Source organism: Delphinus delphis, chromosome 2, assembly GCF_949987515.2.
Source record: "Delphinus delphis chromosome 2, mDelDel1.2, whole genome shotgun sequence".
Classification (NCBI taxonomy): Eukaryota; Metazoa; Chordata; class Mammalia; order Artiodactyla; family Delphinidae; genus Delphinus; species Delphinus delphis.
In genome coordinates, this window is record NC_082684.1 from 138585820 (window position 1) to 138611952 (window position 26133).

Genomic DNA, 26133 nt, shown 5'->3' on the forward strand with positions numbered 1-26133 from the left:
TGGTGGTGCTGAATTCTCTTATCTTTTCCATGTTTGAAAAGCTTTTGACTTCTCCATCGAATCTGAATGAGATCCTTGCTGGGTAGAGTAATCTTGGTTTTAGGTTTTTCTCTTTCATCACTTTAAGTATATCCTGCCACTCCCTTCTGGCCTGCAGAGTTTCCACTGAAAAAGCAGCTGATAACCTTATGGGGATTCCTTTGTATGTTATTTTTTGGTTTTCCCTTGCTGCTTTGAATAATTTTTCTTTTAATTTAGTTTTTGTTAGTTTGATTAATACGTGTCTCGGTGTGTTTTTCCCAGGGTTTATCCTCTATGGGACTCTCTGTGCTTCCTGTACTTGCGTGACTATTTCCTTTCCCATGTTAGGGAAGTTTTCCACTATAATCTCTTTAAATATTTTCTCAGACCCTTTCTTTTTCTCTTCGTTTTCTGGGACCCCTATAATTTGAATGTTGGTGTGTTTTGTATTATCCCAGAGGTCTCTGAGATTGTCTTATTTTTCATTCTTTTTTCTTTATTCTTCTCCTCAGCACTTATTGCCACCATTTTGTCTTCCAGCTTACTTACTCGTTCTTCTGCCTCAGTTATTCTGTTATTGATTGCTTCTAGTGTATTTTTCATTTCAGTTATTGTGTCTTTCATATCTGTTTGTTCTTTAGTTCTTCTAGATCTTTGTTAAACATTTTTTGTATTTTCTCAATCTGTGCCTCCATTTTATTTCTGAGATTCTAGATCATCTTTGCTATCATTACTCTGAATTCTTTTTCAGGTATATTGCCTGTTTCCTCTTCATTTATTGGGTCTTGTAGGTTTTTACCTTGCTCCTTCATCTGTGACATATTATTTGGCTGTCTCTCTCTCTCTCTCTTTTTTTTTTTTATGAGTGGGATTGTGTTCCTGTCTTACTGGTTGTTTGGCCTGAGGCTTCCAACACTGGAATTTGTAGGCTGTTGGGTAGAGCTGGATCTTGGTGCTGAGATGAGGACCTCCATGAGAACTCACTGCAATGAATATTCACTGGGGTCTGAGATTCTCTATCAGTCCAGTGGTTCAGACTCAGAGCTCCCGCCACAGGAGCTTTGGCCTGACCCGCAGCTTCTGAACCAAGATCCTGTAAGCCGCGTGGTGTGGCCAAAAAAAAAAAAAAAAGAGAGAACAATAACAAAGTAAAAAATAAAATTAGGCTAGGAAACTAACAGATATGTTAAAAGGAATATAAAAATATAGATGGGGCTCCCCTGGTGGCGCAGTGATTGAGAGTCCGCCTGCCGATGCAGGGGACACGGGTTCGTGCCCCAGTCCAGGAAGATTCCACATGCTGCAGAGTGGCTGGGCCCGTGAGCCATGGCCGCTGAGCCTGCGTGTCGGAGCAACGGGAGAGGCCACAACAGTGAGAGGCCTGCCTACCAAAAAAAAAAAAGATAGATGAATCAACAACTGGAAGGTACAACAGTATCACAATTGTAAAAAAGAGGAGGAGATGAAAGAGGAAAAAAAGCGGGGGAGGCCTTGGCTGTGGAAGGTGGGGCCTAAGCAAGGGCAAGGGCAAGGTTTGGGCAGTGGGTGGGGCCTATGCTTGGGATCCGCTGGGCTGGAAAAGGCCCTGAGGGCTGTGGGGGATGGGGCTTAGGCTCATCAGAACAGAAGGGTCCCAGGTGTGCCCCCCACCCTTGGTCTCAGAGGGCAGGAGACCTCACCTGGGAGCCCAGCAGGCTTCTTCGGCTCTAGTGGGTGGGGCAAATGCCCTCCTCTACTGTCCTGCTCCTCCAGTCCTGGAAGGCCCCTCCCACCTGCCTCTCCTGCCTGCTTCTCCTGATCTCCCCGGCCTCAGGGGTGCTGATCCTGTCTGGCCTCCACTTCTCCTCCCCCTCAGTACCCCCATGTCCTACCGGTTCACTTGGTGGTTCTTCCGTTTTCCTTGGGTGTCAGGGTCCCCTACCAGTGACCAGCAGGTGCCCTAGTAGTGGAGAGATGCTAACTCAGTGTCTGATGCCTTTTTATAATTCCTGTTTCCTTATTGATATTCTCTACTTAATGAGACAACTGTTTTCCTGGTTACCTTTTAGTTCTTTGTGGTTTCCTTTGCCTGGGCTTCCTCAGGGACAGTTTCTATATTCATTTCTTTTCTTTTTTTTTTTTTCCCCTGTGAATGGTTCATACTTTCTTGTTTCTTTGCATGCCACATAATCTTTTGTTGAAAACTGGTCATTTTGAATATCATGTGTTGACTCTAGACGTCAGATTCCTTCCCTTCTCAGGGTTTTTTTGTTGCTGCTTGTTACTATTAGTTTCATTGTTGTTTGTTTAGTGTCTTTTCTAAATTATTTTTGTTAGGTGTATATGCTTTGTTCATGTGTGATTATTGAAGTCTGTGTTCCATTACCTTAGCAGTCAACTAGAGTTTTTCCCAGTGTCCTTGAACACCTGGAGACCAGAAAAGTATAAAATAAAGAAAAAGAAAAAAATACTCTACTTTTGGCTGGGTGGTTCTGTGTTTGGGTACTCCAGTGCTTAGCGGGGCTGTTTACAACCCTGCCTTAGCTTTTTAATTTTTTTTTTTATTTTTTATTTTTTTGGTACGCAGGCCTCTCACTGTTGTGGAGCACAGGCTATGGACACGCAGGCTCAGAGGCCATGGCTCACGGGCCTAGCCGCTCCGTGGCATGTGGGATCTTCCCGAACCAGGGCACGAACCCGTGTCCCCTGCATTGGCAGGCGGACTCTCAACCACTGCGCCACCAGGGAAGCCTCCTGCCTTAGCTTTTACCTCCTGTTTGTGTGGAGGCTAAAGGTCAGCTAGAGGTAAAAGTTTAAGGTCTTCTAGGCCTTTTTCTGTGCATGTGTTCAGCCCTGGGCATATGTGTGGCCTTCTAGGTTCTGCATTATATATGAGAGTTTACAAAGCCCATTTCTCCCCACGTATCTCCTTTCTCAATGTCTTCCTTTCCAGGCTTTTAGTTCTATATATGTGGTATTATCCTGCCTGTTTTCCCTTATCCTAGGCTGCTTGCCCTGGGAGTGCTCCAAGTCAGGCAAAACAAAAACACTTTCTTGTGCCAGTTTTTGAGGAAATTGTCGGTCAGGTCATTGTGTTCAGCCACAGTTGTTTGAGACTAAGGTTTGTATTGCCCCCTTGGCACTGTTATCCTGCACTAGGAGTGCAGCTGCCATCCTTACTGCCCCTGCCGAACTGGGGAGTGGGGGATGGTTGGTAGGCAGTTAGAAACACCACATCACTCTCTTACTGCAGTGTAGCAGCTTGTTTCTTTGCCAAGCCTTCTTGGTTGTTGTAGTTTTTATTAGATTCCAGAGTTCTGCAAAAGTTGATTCTGACCATTTTTTCCAGCCTGTGTGTGTGTGTGATGTGTATGTGCAGTGGGTGAAGGCCTGGAGTTCCCTGCTGTGTCCATTTTGATGATGTCCTTCCCCTGCTGCCCTCCTTTTTCTTCCTACTGTATCTTTTCAAAGCATTGAAGTTAAGTTTTTACAGTATTTTTTTTAAGAAATACAAGCATATGTATAAAGATTGAAGTATGGTTTAAAGACTAAAAGTTAACACTGTGTACCCATCACTCCATTAAAGAAATAGAACACTACTGGTATCTTAGAAGCTTCTATGTGCCCCTTCCTTTTTCTGACCTAGAAGGAATCATTATCCTGAATTTTGTGTTAATTAGACATGCAAATAAGTAGGAAAATGTCATCCATAGCTAAGAGAAAAATAAGTCAATAGAAATAGACCTAGAAATGCTGAAATGATAGAATTCGTGCACCAAGACTTTAAAAACAATTATCTTAAAAAGGTTAAGGACTTATGGGCTTCCCTGGTGGCGCAGTGGTTGAGAGTCCGCCTGCTGATGCAGGGGACATGGGTTCATGCCCCGGTCTGGGGGGATCCCACATGCTGCAGAGCGGCTGGGCCCGTGAGCCATGGCTGCTGAGCCTGCGCATCCGGAGCCTGTGCTCCGCAGCGGGAGAGGCCACAACAGTGAGAGGCCTGCATACGGCAAAAAAAAAAAAATTAAATTAAATTAAAAAAATAAAATAAAAAGTTTAAGGACTTAAAGGCACGTGTGAAAATATGTAGGAGAGAAATGGATATAAGATAGAAATAAATAAAAAACTTTTCAAGCTGAAAAATACCTGACTTATTGCTTTTAATTCAGCATTTTCAGTTTTTAGGAGGCAGGCTGTTTGAGTAATCTGCCATATTTCAATTTGCAAAGTTCCATCCTCCCTGCCCTCCCACCTCCTGCAAGCTTTTTTTTGTATAGTAATTCCCAAATTTTGCTGTTAACCAGTTTCATCATTTTTCTTATCATTGACTTTACCCAGTGTTAAGTTTAAAAAATTGGGAACAATTTCATCTTAGTTTTAACTTACCAAATGAAGAATGTCAGTAATACTGCTTTTTCAGATAATAAAAGATAAAAATGCCGGGATCCAAAAAACGGGCACATAACCAAGATGATGAATGAAGGCAGTAAGGACTAATATTGTTAAAGAAAGAGTTAAGTATATAATATAGAAGTATTTGAGAATGATTAAATACAGATTATATTTCACAAAGTATATCTACATTTTTATACTTTTAAACTGTACTTGCGTATTTAACAGATATAATTTGATTTAGTATTTTAATTAATATGTGATAATAGTAAATAAATAACAATTTATACTTCTATTGTATATATAATCTATAGTTAATCATTTTTTCTTGAACTGCACATTTTTAAACATTTTGTAGACAAGGCTGTGCTGTATCCTTGTTAGGACAGTACTGACAGCATAAACCTCTTTATGCACTCAGCTATGATTAAACGTAAGGTATTAAAATGCCACCTTCCAGTCGCTAAACATACTCTAAGTTTTTCTAAGTTGCCACACTTACCAGTACTGATTTCAGGGCCATTGGGATTTGTCTATGTGTAGACCAGGTTAGGACAATGAATTCTTTTTCTTGGTTAAAAAGTTTAAGTTTTAATTCTTTTTTTTTTTTCCCAAATATTTTATGACTTATTTTTGAATAAGTTTCAATTTGTGGTTGAGAAAGTTGAGGTAAGTGTTGGCTTGGGTCACTGGCTTATCTGTGATTAGAATTCAGGATTTTTAGCCCTTAGTTCAATTCTTACATTTAGTTGCTCTACATGAGACATTCTTCCCTGTTCATGAGGGTTATGCGTTTGGCTTCCTTGTGGTACTGAAATATATTAAGGTGTTGAGTTGGTAATGCAGGATCAAGTATTTTTCGTTTGAGGGAGCTAAACACTGAGTCCACTTAATCCTTAGTATAACAATTATATTGATTCTCCACATTGTTATAAAATCCTAGGTCCATGATGACTAATTACAGAGTTGGGAGAATTTAATCTTGGCTTTGAGTAAAGTGACCAGAGAGTTCAGACCTCTATTTGACTCGAGAATAGTCTCTGATGTGCCCAGTAAGGTGTCATGTATGCTGTGCACAAAACTTTTGGTTTTTAAATAATCAAATTACCTCAATTGGGGAGCACGTCACTATGGAACTTTAATTTTTCTAGGACTACAGTATGTATAACTTTAGCATACATATGATTGCTAGTTTTATAACATTCTAAATCCAGTGAAGTTCAGTCACAGTATTATAAGGTATAAAAGATAAAGTATGATTAATTTTGACATAATGTCTACTTTTAATCAGTGACTACTTGTTTTTATGGTGGCAGTTTCATTAAACTCTTGGTTGTTTCCTTGCAAGTGTCATTTTTAATTTAAACAGTGTTAGGAAGACTTTCTATTATTGTAAACTGTTTACAGAGGTAAAATATTCATTATAAAAAGTAATAATGTTTTGCAAATTTTAACAAAGTGTAAGTGCTTGTAATTTTATCTTGATTTAGAAATTTGGCAGTTTGGTATGTAATCCTTTAAATTGTGTTTCTTTCTATATGCTAACATTTTTTCAGTTCTCTTGTTATTAACTACAGTATGAACTATTATTTTCCTGTTTAAAAACTTTTTTTTTTTTTTTTTGTGGTACGCGGGCCTCTCACTGTTCTGGCCTCTCCCGCTGCGGAGCACAGGCTCCGGACGCACAGGCTCAGCGACCATGGCTCACGGGCCCAGCCGCTCCGCGGCATGTGGTATCCTCCTGGACCAGGGCACGAACCCGCGTCCCCTGCATCAGCAGGCGGACTCTCAACCACTGCGCCACCAGGGAAGCCGCTGTCATATTTTAAAAATACCTTTTCTTTAATTCAGGCATGCCTAGAGTGGTAGAAACTAGTAGAATTAGGCTTTTTAAGAAACTTGCTGGTATGACTCTAAAAATTCAAATACATATGCATTGTAACATTAACATGTTTAATGAGATCTAAGTGATTGCTGAATAGTTTATTCCCCAGAAAAACAAACATCTGCTTACTGCATTTATATAATTTCTCTCCTTTCTCCTTCTACTGTTAAAAAAAAAGAGGAGAAATAATATAAACATATAGTTTATCTTTTACTGCTGTCCTTAGAAGCCATTTTTTAAAAATAAGGTTAAAGTATAACATAATTGTTACCTTGGGTGTTCCATTTCACCTGGATCTTGAGCTAACTTTTTCATATGTTATTTGCTAGTAACTGTAAATAAACCATTTAATATCCTTGTGAAATGGAAATTCTAAGTAGCCTATGTCTTAACACTAATGAATTTAAATGAAATAATACCAGCTTCTTGCTAGATGAGTTCTAGGAGTTCTTAGGGTTATTTAGGGTTCTCCTTACTTTTACATATTATTTTGTATAAATATTAGGTTATGTTGCTAGGAATCTGTCTTCTATTATTCAAGATCATAATTATTACTCAGTACTTATTAAGTACCAATTATATGCAAGAAACTAAAAGAGATGTGACAAGATCCCTAACTTCAAGGGCTTATAATCAAATTGAATATTAGAATACATATCAATATAATCTGATATATGGTAGGTAGCAAATGGTGGTGTAGACAGTGGTACTCCAAGCATTAATGATGAATTGGTTATAAAAGGTTTCACAAAGGATGTAAGATATGAGTCAGGCCTTAAATAAGACAGAAGACTTAAGAGACCATTTTAGGTATAAGAGCTAAGGGTGGATGTTCCTTTGCTTTATGTAGTAGCTTTAATACATGAATTTATTTGGGGAGTTGATATTGAAGGGACTCAAGTGACAAGCTAAAGAGTTTGTAATTGGGAAGTAGGAAATAGTTTTGAGCAGCGAGTGGTGAAAAAGAAATAGGATTTTTAAAAATTTAATCATTCAATTTGATTTCTCTAATGAGAGGTGCCACATAAAGTAGTATTGAATATATTTCATCTTTCATAGTTACAAATTAAATTGTGCTAATGTCTCATGAATAGATTACAACATTGATAAGTGTGTTTACCATGTTTGTGGGAGGTAAAATGATTGTTCTAATCTACAAACAGATGTTTAAAAAAAAGAAACATCCTTCTCCCAGCTGAATACGGTTGTTGGCTTTCGGCAGTTTTCTAACCTGGCAAGTACTACTGTATGTTTTTTGAATACTACATGCAAGTATACTTGGATATGAGGGCTGTGAGTGATTACTGAACCTAATGTTACATGAGTCTAAGTGCAATGGAGAAAGCTAATGACAAGCATTATAAAAATAATTTCCTTTTGTTAGGAAAGAAGTGAACACAATGAAAAATATGAAGAGCAATAGACAAGGTAGTACAGATTTTCAAATCTTATAAATAAGACTATTATACTAATGATAACTGATGAAACTTTAGGAGTTAGTTCAATGCTCAAAATTGTCTGGATAGGCTAAGACACCCTTTACCTGTTCTCAAAAAAATATATGATATAAAGGAAGAAAGTATAGCCTGACAGTTTATCATCTATAGACACACGACCACCTGTTAAGATGGACTATCTAAATAAAACATCTTAAATTTCATTTCTTTCTTTTTTTTTTTTGAAGGGGGGGTGTGCACTGCGTGTATTGTGGGATCTTAGTTCCCTGACCAGGGATTGAACCTGCACCCTTGGCAGTGAAAGTGTGGAGTCCCAACCACTGGACAGCCAGAGAATTCCCTACTTCTCTTTCTTTACTCACATTGTTTGAGGGACTTTGGGTAGACAACAAAGATAATTGAAGGATATTAGATGAAATTATAATAAGAGAAAGAGTGAGGAGAAATATAAATTCATAATGTTGTTCATGTAGGAAATCCAGTAATTACTGACCTATTCTTACCACCCTGAGTTTTTACTTTAACAGAATATACATTTTGAATGTAGATGTATAATTTCCTGAATTCAGGGAAATGTATTTTATTTTTTTAAATTTTTTTATTTTTAAATAAATGTATTTATTTTTGTCTGCGTTGGGTCTTTGTTTCTGTGCGAGGACTTTCTCCAGTTGTGGCGAGCGGAGGCCACTCTTCATCATGGTGCGCGGGCCTCTCACTGTCACGGCCTCTCCCGTTATGGAGCACAGGCTCCAGACGCGCAGGCTCAGTAGTTGTGGCTCACGGGCTTAGTTGCTCCGCGGCATGTGGGATCTTCCCAGACCAGGGCTCGAACCCGTGTCCCCTGCATTGGCAGGCAGATTCTTAACCACTGCGCCACCAGGGAAGCCCGCAGGGAAATGTATTTTAATGATGATTAGGTTTACGGAAGCCTAAAGTCATTATGCAGTTTTAATAATGCAAAGAAAGCAGACAGAAAAGATGAAAATAAACAGTTAACTACTATAATGAAGTAAACAGAGTATGTTCTTGGATTATGTGCCCATTTGTACATTCAGCTCACACGTATGTGCCTGTTCCTGTACTAGGGAATTAAAGGTGTCCGTAAGAAGCTTACAGTCTGGACATATTTGCTTTCTTGTATACACGCAATAGTAACCAAGCAGTTCTAATTCTCTTCTTCCTTAAAATTTTAAGGGAAATCTTCAGTGAAAGTGAAACAAAAGTATGGTTTAGTCTGTGATTGGTGGTAACAGAATATTTTTTTGTTAAGGATACTCACCTAGATTATCAAAAATAGCATCAAAATTATCTCATTGTAAACTTTGTCTTGGGCTTAGTCCTAAATTGAGAAACTGGAGAATTCTGGTAGGGATGAGTTTTGTTTAAGATTTTTTGTTCTTCAGATTTATTCTCACTTTGGGGTTGTGCAAAGGACCTGCTTCAGGCACTCTGTCATTGTGTACTCAGCCCACAGTGAAAACTAGACCAAAAGTTGAGCTTTCCCAACCTTTAGTCTAGTACTACTTTGTACCACTAGGGTTTTGGAAAGGCCTTCATAGAAGTAGTCTGTGTCAATCCGTAACTTGTTTTGGATTTCGTGATTGCTGTCAGTGCTTGATAAATGGTGGGGATGGAGGAGGGGGACAGTGAGTAGTGAGTAGCTTGTTTCTGATAGGTTCTGTCCAAATTGAGGGGAAGAGCTTTTAATTGGCCTCAGTTTATTTAACTTGGCTGAACCCCACCATATCTTTGTTAGCCAGTGATGAAAAAGCCAACAAATAGCTTTCTTTTGAGTCATATGTACAACACTAGAAGAAAGCATTTTATGTTAAAGGGTTCTGTGTTCCATTAGCTGCCCTGGTCTGTAGCCTACTTAGCCTATGTTACCAGATGAATTACTAGTCCAGATGGCTAAACTGTTGGAGGATGTAAAACCAAAATCCATTTCAGGAAGCTGTCCACTTTGCTCAGTTTTGGATAGAGTCCATTCTAATTAGTGGTAACTCTTAATTTGTTTTAAAATATAATTTTTAACTGTATGCTTTCTTGATTTTTTACCTAGGTTACACAATATCCTCCTATGCTTGAGACCTACAGACTACGTGTCCTACCAGAACTAATCAATGGTTTTTCATCTCCTGGAGATAAATTAGAAACATAAACATGGTGCCAAAAGAACTCCTTACCTTACTCTAACTCCAGTTTATTCGGACGTACTTTTGTATTGAAGAGAGGTATACAAATTAAGGATACCTGTGCAGAGACTCTGTCGTGTAGGATCATGGACCATCCTAGTAGGGAAAAGGATGAAAGACAACGGACAACTAAACCCATGGCACAAAGGAGTGGACACTGTTCCCGACCATCTGGCTCCTCAACATCCTCTGGGGTTCTTATGGTGGGACCCAACTTCAGGGTTGGCAAGAAGATAGGGTGTGGGAACTTTGGAGAGCTCAGATTAGGTAAGAACTTGGTTATATTATTGGCTTAGCCTAACAAGAACAACAGCAGCTATAATAAGCTTTGGTGCATTTCAAGACCAGCAGTTTATAATCTGATGAGAAGTTCTTATAATGAGGACCTATTGTTAAAAGAACTGAAGAATTTGTGAAGGAGACTATAGTCATTATCAGGTATAATTGTTATCCAGGGTTCATCCCTCATTGTGTGTGATAGGATTTTAGATTTTCCACCAGTTCTGAGATTTTGTGATGTAGGGAGATCTACATACAGATATCAGTAAAACGAAGATTCTGATTTAGTTGGTTGGAGAGTAGAGCCCTGTATACTGTCTTTTTAACAAACTCCCAGTTGATTAAGATGCTGTTGGTCCTTGAACCACACTTTGAGAAGGGATTAAGGCCTTGTTTTAATTCAGAATCTACCCTTAGTAAGGGAAGAGTCAGTACTTACTCTGTAATATCTATACTTAGTCTGCAAGGAGATACATCAGTATTTAGAGAGGTTTTCCAACTGATACCATGTTTGCATTCCTTCCCGGAAGTCCCAACATCAGGATTGAGCTAGAACTCCAGGGAGAAACTTTGCAATTTTTATTACCCAACCAAGGAAAGGATTTTTTATTTCAGGTATTGGTTTATGAGTGAGATGATGAATAATGATAAAATGAACCAGTTTGAAGACGTGAAATTGGGAAGAAGGTACATTGGGTATTTAGAAACTTTTTATGGCCCTCCCTAGGTGAATGGGGAAGAGAAAATGAAGGATCTTGTGAATATGTGAAGTTGGTCACCAATCTGTATTGGTGCAGATTGTGACAAGGTCCTTTTTTAAGCTAAAGTGTTTTCTTATTTTTCATAGCTGTTGAGACTATGTAGTATTATGAAGACCCATCGTAAGAGGCTTTGCCCTTTGAGGAAGTGGGAGCGTGGGAGTATAAGATGATTATTTTTGATTACCTCTGCTACTTCTCATGATTTTTCCAAAGGAGATCAAAAAAATCTTACCTCTCATCCCCCCATAGAGAGATTCAGGGAAACATCACTGTACTAGCCAGAGATCACTGGGTGTAGAATTGAATCTAGGGATGCTGAGAATGAATTTATTTTTACCACTAGAAGGCTGGGAGCCTGGAATTTTAAGACCTGACTAGGATAATGAAAGGCTTTTATATTTAGTGATGTGTTCATGTTCTGGTTAGTAAAGCCAGCAGATGCTACTGAAAATAGGAGTAAGATGTGTAATTTCACACTGCTTGAGTTCCTACCAACTACTGAGTTGCTTTAGTAGCTACTTTTGTGACTATACATTTATATAGTGGATTGACTTTGCTCTAACATCACAGTAGTACTTGAATTAAATAGATTATGACAAACATTCACAAAATTACTGAGGCAGTTTATAATGCATATAAATTCATGCTTTCTCAAAACATCATAAAATTGTTTAATTTCTATAAAGATGAAGAAAAATCCTGGTCAATGAAAACTGCAAATGTATTTAATTACTTAAGTCTAGATTTGTATTATATGATCTTGACGTTTACACAGGAATGGAAAAATCTATTCAGGTAGAAGGATAGCTCATGTATATTTTCAGAGTGGTAAAGTGTTGTGTTTTATTTCCTCTAACGAATCTAGGGTGAATATGATGGATCCCATTTTGACTTGCATTGTAGTCAGTAGAAAGAACTTGTCTCTCTTTTCAAGTGGTTTTATTCTTGTGTGCTGATGAGGTTTTCATTAGCCCTGGGACCGTTATTGTTAGGGCATTGTATCTAGGAGTACTTTTTATCAACAGAAACCAGAAAAGTAACTTTCAGAATCATTTGATGTCTCCTGACAACAGGGTGTGCTGTATACCCCATTCCATTGTCCTCTTGCTATGGTATTAGGAAGTAGAAGATTGTGTAGACAACAGGAGGTGAAAACTGGAAAATTCCAAACTCAAGGCAGGAGCAGATAGGCCTCCACCCAGGCTGCCATTACAACGCTGTGCTTTCTTCTCCAAACTCATTTCTTTCTCTAGCTACCTGTCTCTTCTGTCCCTCAAATAGCCAAGTGCATTTGTGCCTCAGAGCTTTTACACCTACAATTCCTTCTGCTTGAAGGATTCTTTCTTCAAACTTTTGCTTCGCTGGTTGCTTTTCATCCCTTGGGCCTCAACTTTCATGTTACTGTCTCAGAGAAACCTTCTGTGACTTCTTTCCCACCTCCATTTAAAATAGCACATTACTCCCCTAGCCACATTCTGTCTCATCAAACTGCTTTGTTTTATTCATCACATTGATCACTGTCTGACATTATTTTATGTATTTGTTTACCTGTTAATTGTCTCTCCTTACTCCAGTATAAGCCCCTTGGAGGGCAGGGATTCTATCTGTATTATTTGCTGATGTTATTTGTGGGCTGGATGGATAGATAGCCAGATGAGTAGGAAAAGGGGAGAAAAAAAATACATGGGCTCCTTTGGGTTCCTGGTATGTGGGGGTCGTGGTAGGTAGTGGCATTACTGCTTCAATAGACTCCTGAATTCCAGACAGAGAGCCAAAAAAGAAAAGGGATGATTAGTGTATTTTGGCTCTATGTAAATCTGTTTCCACCTCATCATCCATTTAACAAACACTTCTTGAATATTTACTGTCTTGCTAGACTTGGGAAGGATACAAAGAATTACAAGATGTACTTAAGAATCTCACAGTATCAGGTGGTGGGGAGATAAATAAGGAGTATGGGGTTGACAGGTACACACCACTATGTATAAAATAGGTAACCAACAAGGACCTACTGTATAGTACAGGGAACTGTAGTCAATATCTTGTAGTAACCTATAAAGGAAAAGAATCTGAAAAATATATATGTGTATGTATAATTGAATCAGTTCGCTATATACCTGAAACAAACACAATATTATAAATCAACTAAAATTTTAAAAAAAAGAATCTCACAGTCTAATGACAGAAAAAGAAAAACAAATTACAACATAAAGTGATAAGTATTGTAATAGAGTGTATAAAAACTACACTGGCAGAGAAGGTTAATGAAGGTTTCACAGAGGAGCGTGGTTTGATTGAGAGTAGTACGGGACTTCACTGGCGAGCACAAGGAAGAAGGACTGTCCAACAGCAGGATGCACAAACACTATGTGTTGTAAAATTGTTTAGCATATTGTCAGAGCAGCAACTAGTTATACACGGCTGGGTTATGGGGTGTGAAGTGAAAGAAGAGTAATAGATGAGGCTATTAGATACGTTGGGAGCAGATTGTGAAGTGTTTGCTTGGTATTAAAGCATTTGGACTTTATCCTGTAGGCAGCGGAGTAGAATCCTCAAGGGTTTTACAACAGAAGAGTGACATTATCTGGTTTGTATTCTAGAAAGATAATTCCCAGTATAAGATTAGATCAGATAGTAAAGAGGTTGACATCGTGTGGATTTTTGTTCTAATTGTATTTGTCACATTGTGTCATGTTCCTCCATCTCTCTACCTCAAGATACGCTTGATGGTAGTAATTTGCTTTATTAATATTCTCGTATTTATTCGTATTCTTAGTTCCTTTTACTGTGTATTGCATATAATGGGTACCCTAAGTAGTCCAGGTCAGAAGTGGCCAGGCCTGCCTTAGCTCTGAAAATGGCAGTGAGATGTAGAGGAAGGGATGAATTAGGGAGAAATTTCAGAAGGAGACCTTAGACAGGATTTGGTTACCAGTTATTTTGCCAGCGTGGGAAGACCAAGTGAATGAGGAAACCTTTAATAGAGCTAAGAAACATGGAATTAGAGTAGGCGATGGGGAAGGCAAGTAAGTTAGACTTTGAGAATATATTGACTTTGAGGATTATGTAGCACATATGCAGAAATGTGACTCTGAGACTTAGAAAAATTAGACTTCAGCTGGGATTAAGAAATCATTACCATGTAGGTGTTAATGAGCATGCAATCATCAGTGATGATATGATGCTTGTGGACCTTGTGTGAGTGAGGAGAGAAAGAGGGTGCATTTAAAGGATGCTGGAAGAGGAAGAGCCTCAAGAGTAGAGAAGTCGAAAAGTCAAGACAAGAGTTTCTAGAGGGGTGGGGTGTTAAGCACAGCCTGTGCCCTAAGGCTAAACAGGAAGCTGATTATTATAGCCTTTGGTCTTTTACTTCTGTTTATATATTTCTGAGATGATTCCTTTTTTTCTTCCTTTTTGTTCTTCGTTTATTTTAATGAATACCTATATTTTGTAACCAGGGGAAAAATAGCAATAAACATATCCTTTAAAGGAATGCTTTTAAAAAGAAAACATGCTGTTGCCCAAAGTTTTTTAAAATTTTTTCTTAAAAGTATCTCCAAAGATAATTACTAATTTTGTTTAATTAATTTAATTTTCCAGAATAACAAATATGGATCAGGACATATTTTAGAAATGCAATCAAACTGTGCTGTAAACTTGCTTTTATCACTTAATACAGCATGAATTTCTATTGTTTCAGCTTAAATATAGATCATTTTTAATGTCTGTATGTAGAAATTTATTAGCTAGTCTTAATACACATATAAATTATTTCTGTTTTTTAATTATAAGTAATACTATCTGAACATCCTTGTAGATACTTGTAATAAATACATCCTTGTAGTAGTCTAAGCTTGGTTGATTATTTTCTTAGGATAAATCCTGGAAGTGTACTTTCTGTGTCAAAGATACATACATATTTGTGATTTTCTTACACATTGTCAATTTGCCCTCCAGAAAGATCGTTTTCCTTTACTTTCTGTGTGAGCCTGTGTGTGTGTGTGTGTGTGTTTGTGTTTCTCCTTCAAAAACCTTGAACATTATCGAGAATCTTTTCATCTATGCTAGTCTGATAGGGGAAAATGGTATCTTGTTAAATGTGTATGTGTTCATGGGTGAAGTTAAACATCTTTACACATTTATTTATATTTCTTCTTTTAAGAGTTGCTTGTTTGTGGCCTTTGCATATTTTTCAATGGAAAGATTATTTCTGTGGCATCTTACCTATGTATATTGCCTCAATAGAAAGGGGAATTTTGAAGATTTGAGAAAGGAAGATTGATGAAGGATGATCGTGGATAAAAGGTAGGAGGACACAATGGAGTGGAAACAGATCTGCAGGTTGTTTTTTCTTTCTCACCGCTGTGGCCTCTCCCGCTGCAGAGCAGCAGGCTCCGGACGCTCAGGCTCAGCAGCCATGGCTCACGGGCGCAGCCACTCCGCGGCATGTGGGATCTTCCCGGACCGGGGCACGAACCTGTGTCCCCTGCATCAGCAGGCGAACTCTCAACCACTGTGCCACCAGGGAAGCCCTTTGTTTTTCCCTTTTTTTTTTTTTTAATTAAAGTTTTGAGTCTCCTGAATCAGGCCTGGAAAGAATCATGTAAACATTAAGATAAAAATGATTCTATTCCTCCAGAATTTAGAAAATATGTATCCCTAGTCTACAAATAACAGCTTTTTTTCCTTCTTAGTTGCAAGAATAAGTAGATAGGTGATTTCATATCCTAACAAGTATGTGCCTATGTTTATGGGAGACCATTTAGACTAAACAATCTTGCATATAAATTTTAATAATTTGTATACTGTCTTTGTGAAATAGTATCTTGTTAGAGAATGTTTTTACTTACACATAAGAAAATGGAGGCACAAAGAATTGACCTTTTTGTTCTATTCCATCTTTGGTATCTGGTGAAATATGTAAAAGTACATTAGAACAGAAGGATGTTTCTGACAAAGGTAAATTGTGTAAGGCTATCAGCTTGTCCTGTGACACATTCCTCCCTTGCTTCTAAAATAAGACACTTATTTCTATGACTAAAGTAGAGTGTACATGACAACTTCTCTGCATATTGTTCTTTCCATATCTGAATTACTTAAGTATCACTAATGAACTTAAATTGGGACTTACAACTTCAGCTCTTACCAGCCAGTTCTGTTTCTGGCAGTTGTGATAATTAACAGTTTACAGTTGCATATTATATAAAGCAATTGGTTTCATATTACATCCCACAAAGTCTTGGAGCCCTGGATTTCCTACTTCAAGAGAATGGGAAAGGAAAAGTGAGCAGGCAGGACTCTCTCTTACCTTTATATTGAGTTTTCAGCAAGATTTTGTTTAAAAGGTATGGGTCTGTTGTGTTAAAATTTTTTGAAAAGCATTCATCTGAAAGAATATAGGCTTAAGATAAAATAAGATTTAAAAGTATTTCTTCTCTAGTAGAAAGTGAAAGCATTGTAAAATCAAATGTTTACTTTTTTATTAATAGTTTCATAGGAAATCTTAGCATTTTGAACAAATGAAACTCAATCTGTATCAGCCAAAAATCAAGCCAGTCAGCGAAACAAAAAAACTGATACAAAGTTGGCCCTCCATATCCACAGGTTCTTCACCTCTGGGTTCAAGCAACCAGGGGTGGAAAACACTCTGGGGAAAAATAGTCCCATAAAGTTCCAAAAAGCAAAACTTAAATTTGCCCTATTACAGGTGACTCTTCACATAGGATTTACATTGTATTTATAATTATTTACCTAGCATTTACACTGTACTAGGTGTTATAAGTAATCTAGAGATCTAGATCTAGTATACAGAGGATATTCCTAGGTTATATGCAAATAATACGCCATTTTGTAAAGGGACCTTGAGCGTATGCAGCCACAGACTTTGGTATCCATGGGGGTCCTGGAACCAGTCCTCCACAGAGAGTAAGGGGCTACTGTATTGTGCTATTATAACATTGTTAAAGTTTCCCTATAAATTTGCAAATGTTGGGGGGGGTCTGTGGATGGAACAAACTAAAAACAAGTTTTAGAAGTCGTGTCATTACTTTCTGCCTCAAGTGGTTAAAAGTAAGAGCCCTGAGTCAGATTTCCTCTCCAAGTTTCATTTTTTTTCCTCCGTAAGAGGAGGGTAATAATAATATCTATCTTACAGATTTGTTGTAGAGATAAAATTTAGATAATGCATATAATCACCTAAGACAGTGATTGACAGATAGTGAGCACTTGGTTTGTATACATAATACAAAACATTGTTTAAATTTTTGTTTTATTTTTTTCCAACTTGTATGAAGAAAAATTTCAAAATTTTACAAAAAACTAAAATGGATAGGATGGTGAGGATCCATAATAACACCTAGATTTACCAGTTGTTAATATTTTGTCCCATGTACTTTACCTCTTTGGAGATATGTATGTGTGTACATTTGTTTATGTGTTGTAGTAAGTTGTAAGACTGATAAAACATATTTTTCTCCCCCTCAGAAGGGGATACTTAGGTTCCTGCTTCATAGATATGTAACGAATTATATCATTTGTTTTCTGCAGTATGTTGTGGAGGGATTCAATTTAAATTATGATCCCAGAAATAATGTATTTTAACTTTCTTGGAAAACTACAAATGAATGTAAAGTTATTGTTCCTAATAGTATTGTAGTTTAAATTTCTTTTGGAATTGCATCCTGTTGGTTCTAACTCAAGCACAGTTTGCTGAGGTTAAACAGCTTTAACAGATGTTGAGGAAGAATTCTTTTTGTCAGTAGCATAATCCACCAAAAAATGGTAGGAGCAAATAGTTTTAACCACATTCGCTGATGCACAGACTGTGTCATGTTAATATGGTAACTTTAGAAGTATCACAGATATGATAACTTGCAGGATTATGCATTGACATCTTGGCTAGTTAATCAGGAGAACTTAACAGTAAAATTTTCAGGATTGCTAAACCAGTTTGGAATTGTTCAGCAGGAGTACAAAACTAGGACGATTAAGGATTTAATTATGAAGAGAGTTCAGACTCAATATTTATGTGATGATCATGCATCCTAAGGAGAAAACTGTCTGAACTTATGGCCATACTTTTCCAGAAAATGGCAAAGCTCTTACCAAAGGAAATGGAGCCCATCTTCCAAAATGTTGACATCTATAGTCTGCTTTTTTCCCACCTATTTTACTTGTTCTGTCTTCTTCCTTTTGTCGTTTCATTGGGCTTTTGGAAAGGAATAGAGTGAAATGCCTACATTTTCTCTGCCATGTTAAACCAGATGTCTCTATGTATCTCATATTTTTATTCAGCAAGGCATTTGTTTGACAGACTTTTGTGATAGTCTAGTAACACATTTAGAAATATGAGTTGGCTGAGAAGATAGTTGAGATTTGTAGTTGTTTTAACCACCTCACCAAAGAGAATCGGATCATTGTCATCACTGATGCTGAACAGTAGAGCTCTGTATTTTGATTCCATTCAGTTCAACCGTGAATTGGATGGAGATCTTTGAAGGACATAGTAATGAAATCCTCACATAATACAGTGCTTGAGGTGGGGCAGCTAATATAGTGACTGGGTAACAGAATCAAGATTCAACATTAAATTTTTTGAAAAAGCAGTGACTTGAACAAAAGACTTGACCATGATTCAAGAATCCTACTCTACAATTTCAAGTCTGACAACTAGATTGGCGACACTTATATGAAAAAGTTGGCTCTGAGTTTACTATGAGACAGGAGTGGGATTTACCCCCAAAAAGCTCATGGTAACTTAGAATGATTTAATATATAAGATCTTTCTTAAGTTTTGGACCTCTAAGGAACTTCGGCATTGTCTAGTCCAAACTTCATCATTTTAAAAATGAAAGAAATTAGAAATTAAACAACTTAGTCACGGTAAAATAAACTAGCTTGCCACAGAGTTGGAACTAGAGCCCAGGTCTGGGACATCCCAGACAGATATTTCTATTATATACCATGTAGTTTCCCTACTTACTGGTTAAGTGTGCAGTTGAAATACTACATGCTGGGGGAAAAAAAAGGTTTAAAAGGACATAAGAAGTAATTTTAAATTCCAAAGGTTATAATCATTTACATTCAGTATAATTATACCTATTACCAAGAAAAGAAATATAAAGTATAAAATGATAGCCAATAATCTTTTCTCTAAGTATCACTATCTAGTTTCTATGTTGAACCAACTTTAATCTTCAGGGATTTTCTGGGAGGTAAGGAGGGAAAACATTGGCTAATTGATTAATAATTAATTTTTTATTATTTTTAATTTTGCAAAGTATAGATTTTAAATTTAGAGTAAAATCAAAGTGGAGGAGATTATAAACACTGTTCTTTATTCTACCCTTAGCTTTTTATTTGACTAAGGTACAGTGGGAAATGAGGGTAGAGATGTGAGCAGTCTGTTCTTGACTAGCTGTGGGCCATGATACAGATTTGGACTTTGTCTTGTAGGCAGTTAAAAAAAAAAAAACACAAACAAAACAAACTTGAAAGGAATTGCATGTCATGTTTTCCACCCCTGTACCCCGCCCCTCCGCAGAGATCATAAATTAATTAGAACTTCTGATCTCACTGCCCCTTCCCACAAAAGGTATCATTTTTCTGTATTGTTAAAAAACACAGAGCAGTCTTGTTTTGTCTAGTGGTGCTGATATTAAAGGATAATAGGCGAGTTCTCCAGTTTGTCTGGATGATAGAAACCTGAAACAGTAAATGCCTTGTGGTTTAAGTAATTCTAAGTGTTTCTTTGATTAAAGGGCTCTTGTAGGTAGTTTAGGCCAATGTCTGTACTGTGAAACTAAAAGTTAACATTTTTTTTTGAGATTGTCATGTTCCTTTTTCTACTTTATGTTATAAACTACTTCAGAGATAGAGTAATCTAAATAATAATAAGATTGTTTGGTTTTGAGCACCTAGCCTATAGAGAAGTTAATGGTAATTCCAATTCATGAAGCTTGTTTTGTTTCTGTTTGTTTGGGTTTTGTTTTTGTAGACAGAATTGTAACATTACAGAAAATTAGAGCAGCTCTTTGTTTAGTTTTGTGTAAATGTATATATGTCTATATATACATGCATATACATATATATGTACTTTGGTATAAACGAAGTTGGCTGTGCTTTGAGATTCTGCCTTTTTTATTTACTAAATTCCTATATGTGACTTTCGTAATTATAAGTTTAATGGCTATTCTGTTTCTTCAACTGGATTACCACAACCGTTACTATATAATTGGGCTTCGTTTTCTTCTAGCTTTTATTATTATTATAAGTAAATAACACAATAAACATGTTCATGAAGATAGGTTATTATTAGAACTATAACACATTATTCTCTCTAGCTTGCTAGATAAATTAGCTTTATATAGAGCAGAAAATTTACACATCAGTGATGAAAGTGTAATTATTTTTCTACAGTTTTATCATACTCTAAAATACTCATATTTCAGAATAGACAAGGCTAAATGTAGCATTTTTTCACAAAAATTTATGTAGAATATAAATTAACATTAATGTAAATTAGAATTATAAATTACATTTGTTGAAATTTTTATCCATGTTATAGTAAAACTGTACATGGTATCATTTTTCTTAATAAGCTCCAGCTCTCTGCATCAAAGCTGAGGACTAGCAAACCAAAACAACAATAAAAATAAAAAATTTCTTAGCAGTCAAAATAGATATCTTAGGATCTGTGTACCCAGAAGTTCCTGTGCTTCAGACCTTCAGTCTTTTTCTTAAAGCCTTTGTGTTCTTATTCTATATGCATTTCTAACAAGCTTATTAGTTTTCTTAATCTTCCATAGCGTACAAACACAGAAGGAAGAGGGAATTACATATATCAAGAAGTGATCACTGATAGACTGATAGCAAGGGAGGTAACAAAGTCACAGAGCAGAACAGTCTGGGCAGAATAGCCTTATATACTGGATTAACCCCTAAGGGTGTTTGCTCAAGTGGGGTAATATAATTATTACTCATCTTGAGTAGATTCATCAAGGGAAAAAAATCAGATATTCATGGAAATGTTTTTATTGAGGTGCAATTGACATATAACATTATATTAGTTTCAGGTGTACACATAATGATTCATTATTTGTATATATTGCAAAATGATCACCACAGTAAGTCTAGTTAACATCCATCACCACACATATTTACAAAATTTATTTTTCTTGTGATGAGAACTTGTACGATTTCCTCTCTTAGTAACTTTCAGATATTATTAACATTATTATTAATACAGTACAGTATTATTAACTTTAGTCATCATGCTGTACATAGCATCCCCTGTGACTTATTTATTTCATAACCTTAAGTTTGTAAAAAAAATGTAATGCTTCATGAATTTGCATGTCATCCTTGCACGGGGGTGGGGGGCACGCTAATCTCTATCAATTTTAGTAAATAGTATGCTGCTAGAGTGAATACCCGATATTCTCTTTATGAAACATGAAGCTTTAGAAACATTTCCATTGTAAATGATTTTACTTTTTAACTTTAATTGAAAGAGTGTCACTTCACTTTTCTGAAAAATTTATTTATATAAAAGAGTTCCCTACTTGAGGTTTAAGAGATACTAATATTTTTCTAATTAAAAGACAGTATGGGGAATTCCCTGACCGTCCAGTGGTTAGGAGTCCACACTTCCACTGCCAGGGGCCAAGGTTCGATCCCTAATCAGGGAACTAAGATCCTGCAACTGCACGGCTTGGCCAAAAAAAAAGAAAAAGAAAAGGCAGTATGCTTCTGAGAATGGATAATGAAAGAAGAGGTCTGAATCATTATTATACAAAAGTATCTATGTTTAATCCAAAAATGAAATTAAGAAAGCAGTTTCATTTACAATAGTATCAAAAGAGAATAAATTTAACAAAATGACTGTAAAATTTATACTCTGAAAACCACAAAACATTTTGGAAAGGAATTAAAGAAGACCTAGATAAATAACAAGGTCCTACTGTATAGCACAGGGAACTATATTCAATATCCTGTGATAAACCATAATGGAAAAGAATATAAAAAAAGAATATATATATATGTGTGTGTGTGTGTGTGTGTGTGTGTGTGTGTGTGTGTATATATATATATATATATATATATATATATATAAAACTGAGTAACTTTGCTATACAGCAGAAATGAAACACAGCATTGTAAATTAAAAAAAAAAAAAAGGAAGAAGAAGACCTAAATACCTGGAAAAACATTCACATTCAGGGATCAGACTTAATATTGTTAAGATGTAGTACTCCCCAAATTGATTTACAGATTCAACACAACCCCTGTTAGAATCCCAGCTGGCTTTTTTGCATAAATTGACAAGCTGATCCTAAAATTCATGTGGAGTTGCTAAGGGACCCAGAAGAACCAAAACAATATTGAAAAAGAAGAACAAAGTTGGATGACTCTCACTTTTTGATTTTAAAGCTTACTACAAAGCAACAGTAATCAAGACACTGTGGTACTGGCATTAGAATAGACATATAGGTCAATGGAATAGAATTGAGAATCCAGATATGAATCTATGGTCCATTGCTTTTCTACTAGTGTGTCAAGACTATTCAGTGGGGAGAGGATAATTTTTTCAACAAATGGTGCTAGGAGAACTGGATGTTCACGTACAAAAGATTGAATTTGAACCTTTACCTCATACTATACAAAAGTTAACCCAAAATGTGTCGAAGAACTAAATGTAATAATAGCCCAAACTGTAAAACTCTTAGAAGAAAAGATAAGGGTAAATCTTCAGGTCCTCAGATTTGGCAGTGGGCTCTTAGATATGACACCAAAAGCACAAATAGCAAAAGAAAAAATAGATAAATTGGATTTCATCAAAATGAAATTTTTTGTGCTGCAAAGGACATCCTGAAAAAAAGTAAAACAACCATCCATATAATGGGAGAAAATATTTACAAATCATGTCTAATAAGGGACTAGTATTTCAGGTATATGAAGAACTCTTAGGCCTTAACAATAAAATGACAAATAACCCGATTTTACTTTTATTCTTTTTTTTTTTTTTTGGCCGCACCGCGTGGTATGCGGGATCTTAGCTCCCCAACCAGGGATTGACCCTGTGCCCCCTGCAGTGGAAGCAAGGATTCTTAACCAGTGAACCGCCAAGGAAATCCCCAAATAACCCGATTTTTAAATGGGCAAAGGATTTGAATAGACCTTTCTCCAGAGATGACATAGGAATGGCCATTAAGCTCATGAAATGATGCTCAACATCAGTAGTCATTGGGGAAATGCAAATCAAAATCACAGTGAGATCCCACATTATACCTACTAGGGTGGCTGGAATCAAACAGATAATAAGTGTTGACTGGTGAGGATGTGCAGAAATTAGAGACCTCACATGCTGCTGAAGGGTATGTAAAATGGGACAGCCACTTTGGAAAACAGTTTTGCAGTTCCTCAGAATGTTAAACATAAGAGTTACCATTTCTTCCTGCAGTTCCACTCTTAGGCACATACCCAAGAGAAGTGAAAACATTATTCACACAAAAACCTATACGTGAATGTTCATAGTGGTATTTTTCATAGCTAAAAGGTAGAAATAAACCAAATGTCCACCACTTGATTAATAGATAAACAAAATGTGGTATTATTTGGCCATGAATGAACAAATGAATCCAGGAATAAAAATACATGCTATTGATGAACATTATGCTAAATGAGAGAAGCCAGTTAAAAAAGACCACATATTATGTGATTCCATTTGTATGAAACATACGTAATAGATGAATCTATTGACTCACAGAAACTATTGAGACAGAAAGTAGATTCGTGGTTGCTTAAGGACTGGTGTTTAGAGGTGAGAGAAGGACAGGACGACTGATGGGTGGGTAATAGCGAAAGAGTATGGGGTTTATTTTATTTTGGGGGGGGTTTGAGGTGATAGAAATATTCTAAAATTGATGTGACAGTTGCATGATTCTCAGAACATACTAAAACCCAGTGAATTGTACACTTTAAATGGGTAAATTGTATGCTATGTGAATTACATCTCAAAAGCCGTTACCAAAAAATGTACATAGGCTTAGTCAAAATTAATATGCAGACTTACAAATATGATTATGTAACTTCATGTTAGAATTAAGTAGTGTAATCACTTAGTATAGGTTGAAATGATTTTTCCCTCTTGCGAAACTATATTTAGAATTAAACTAGGGAAAGTTTCAAATCTCATCACATTTTGAACATTTTAAAATTTTTCAATAAATTATTGATTAGAGATAAAACTGTTATTTCATTTGTGGTCAGTCTTAAGTTATACTTTGTAAATCATGATTTTGTATTATTATACATATCTGTTTCACTGCTTCATAATCACTTTAATAACCAAGAGAAATTTTTTTTTTCCTGCAAGGTTTTTAAGGTAATCTAAAGAAATGCAGTTTTCAATACAGATAGTGCTACTTTGATGTTTATTCTTATTACCCACATGGAAAGATTTTTTGACTTTAAATGAGAATCTGATGGTTGTAGGTTAAGAACTTTTCAGTTCCAGCCCCTAAAGCAGCAAAAGTTTTACTAAAAAATACTACATTGCCTAAATTCTACAAATTAGAGTTTAGCAAGTCCATTGAATTAAGCTTTCAGTTACTTATACTTTATTTGGAATTAAGTTAGTTTCTTCTTCTTCTTCTCAAGTACAAACCCATTTATTGTTATATCTTGATGTGGTCTCTCCAAAGACCATGTTCTCCCATTACAAATTGCGAGTGACTCTGCTCAAAATGACAGTAGTTATTATTACTGACCAGGTAGGTCTTGCAATTTCTTATTTTCCTAGAAATGGCATTTGTGGGTCTGAAAGGGATGCCCAAATTCATTTTTTTAACAACACAACATTTACCATCTTGACCATTTTTAAGTGTACAGTTTAGTAGGGTTTAGTATATTCATATTGTTGTGAAACAGATCTCCAGAACTTTTTTTCAATCTTCCCCAACTGAAACTCTGTACCCATTAAACAAAATCCCCTTTTCCCTCTCCCTACAGCCCCTGGTAACCACCATTCTACTTTCTGTTCTATGAATTTGACTACTTTAGATGCCTCATTGAAGTGGAATTATATAGTATTTGCCTTTTGGCGACTGGCTTATTTCTTTAGCGTAATGTCTTCAGGGTTCACCAACATTGTAGCACATGACAGAATTTCTTTTTAAGGCTGAGTAATATTCTGTTGTATGTATATACCACACTTTTTTTATCCATCCATTCTCCATTCATCCATTGATGAACATTTGGGTTGCTTCCACCTCTTGGCTATTGTGAGTGAAATTAAGTTGGTAGCTTCTTAATGTTTAGCTTAAGATATTAAAATTTTGTTGTGGAGGAAGAAACAGCAGTTCCAAAATAAGACTAAAAAATGAGGAAAGGTAATCCTGAATAGGGTGACTACCTTTTTGCCCTGGTTGCCCTTGGTGGCCAGTGAGAGTAGTTTATGATATCAGCTCAACTTACACTTCCCAAAGACTTCTTTCTGAGGAGGACTGTCTTTTATGGCCCAATATGCTACTAGATGGAATGCAAAGTGGATTTGACAATTTTGTTGTCCTTCCTCAAAAAGAAAAGACTTGGACACACTGAGACCTTTATTTATTTTTTTATTACTAACAACATGGTCCTCTGACGTAGGAAGCCTTGTGCTTTCTTATTGTGGATCACTTCATTGGAGTCAGGTCACTTCTTCGTGCATTGTATGGATATACCACATTTTGTTTTATCTATTTATCAGATGATGGACATTTTAGTTATTTCTACATGTGAATACTCTATGACCCAGGGTATGTGCCCAGGAAAATGCATATCTATGTGCACCAAAAAATTGTGTTCGAGAATGTTCAAACCGAACATCTAAGTCATTATGCAAACTAATAAACATGAACTACCCCCCCAATTTTTTTTTTAAAAAAAGGAAAAGAATGAGCTATTAATACATGTAACAAAATGGATGAACCTCAGACATAATGTTGGGCAAAAGAAGCCAGACACAAAAGAGTGGTTACTGTATATTTCCATTAACAGATGTTCAAAATAGGCAAAACTAATTTCTTGCAATTAAACAGAACAGGTAACTTTAGGTAGTGGTAAGTGAGGATTACTGATTTGGAAGAGGCACAAGAAAGCCTATTGGAGAGCTGAAAATGTTC

General features: G+C 36.4%; 1 protein-coding gene across 2 annotated transcripts in view; it reads left to right on the forward strand.

Annotated features, from left to right (window-relative positions):
- The window catches only part of CSNK1G1 (casein kinase 1 gamma 1), a 149354-nt gene that overhangs the window by 36961 nt on the left and 86260 nt on the right, over positions 1-26133 (forward strand). For both annotated transcript variants that reach the window (XM_060005791.1, XM_060005790.1), the window contains exon 2: positions 9797-10196. In XM_060005791.1, the coding sequence (XP_059861774.1) occupies positions 10016-10196 (181 nt within the window). In that variant the 5' untranslated portion in view covers positions 9797-10015. The remainder of the gene's footprint in view (positions 1-9796; positions 10197-26133) is intronic.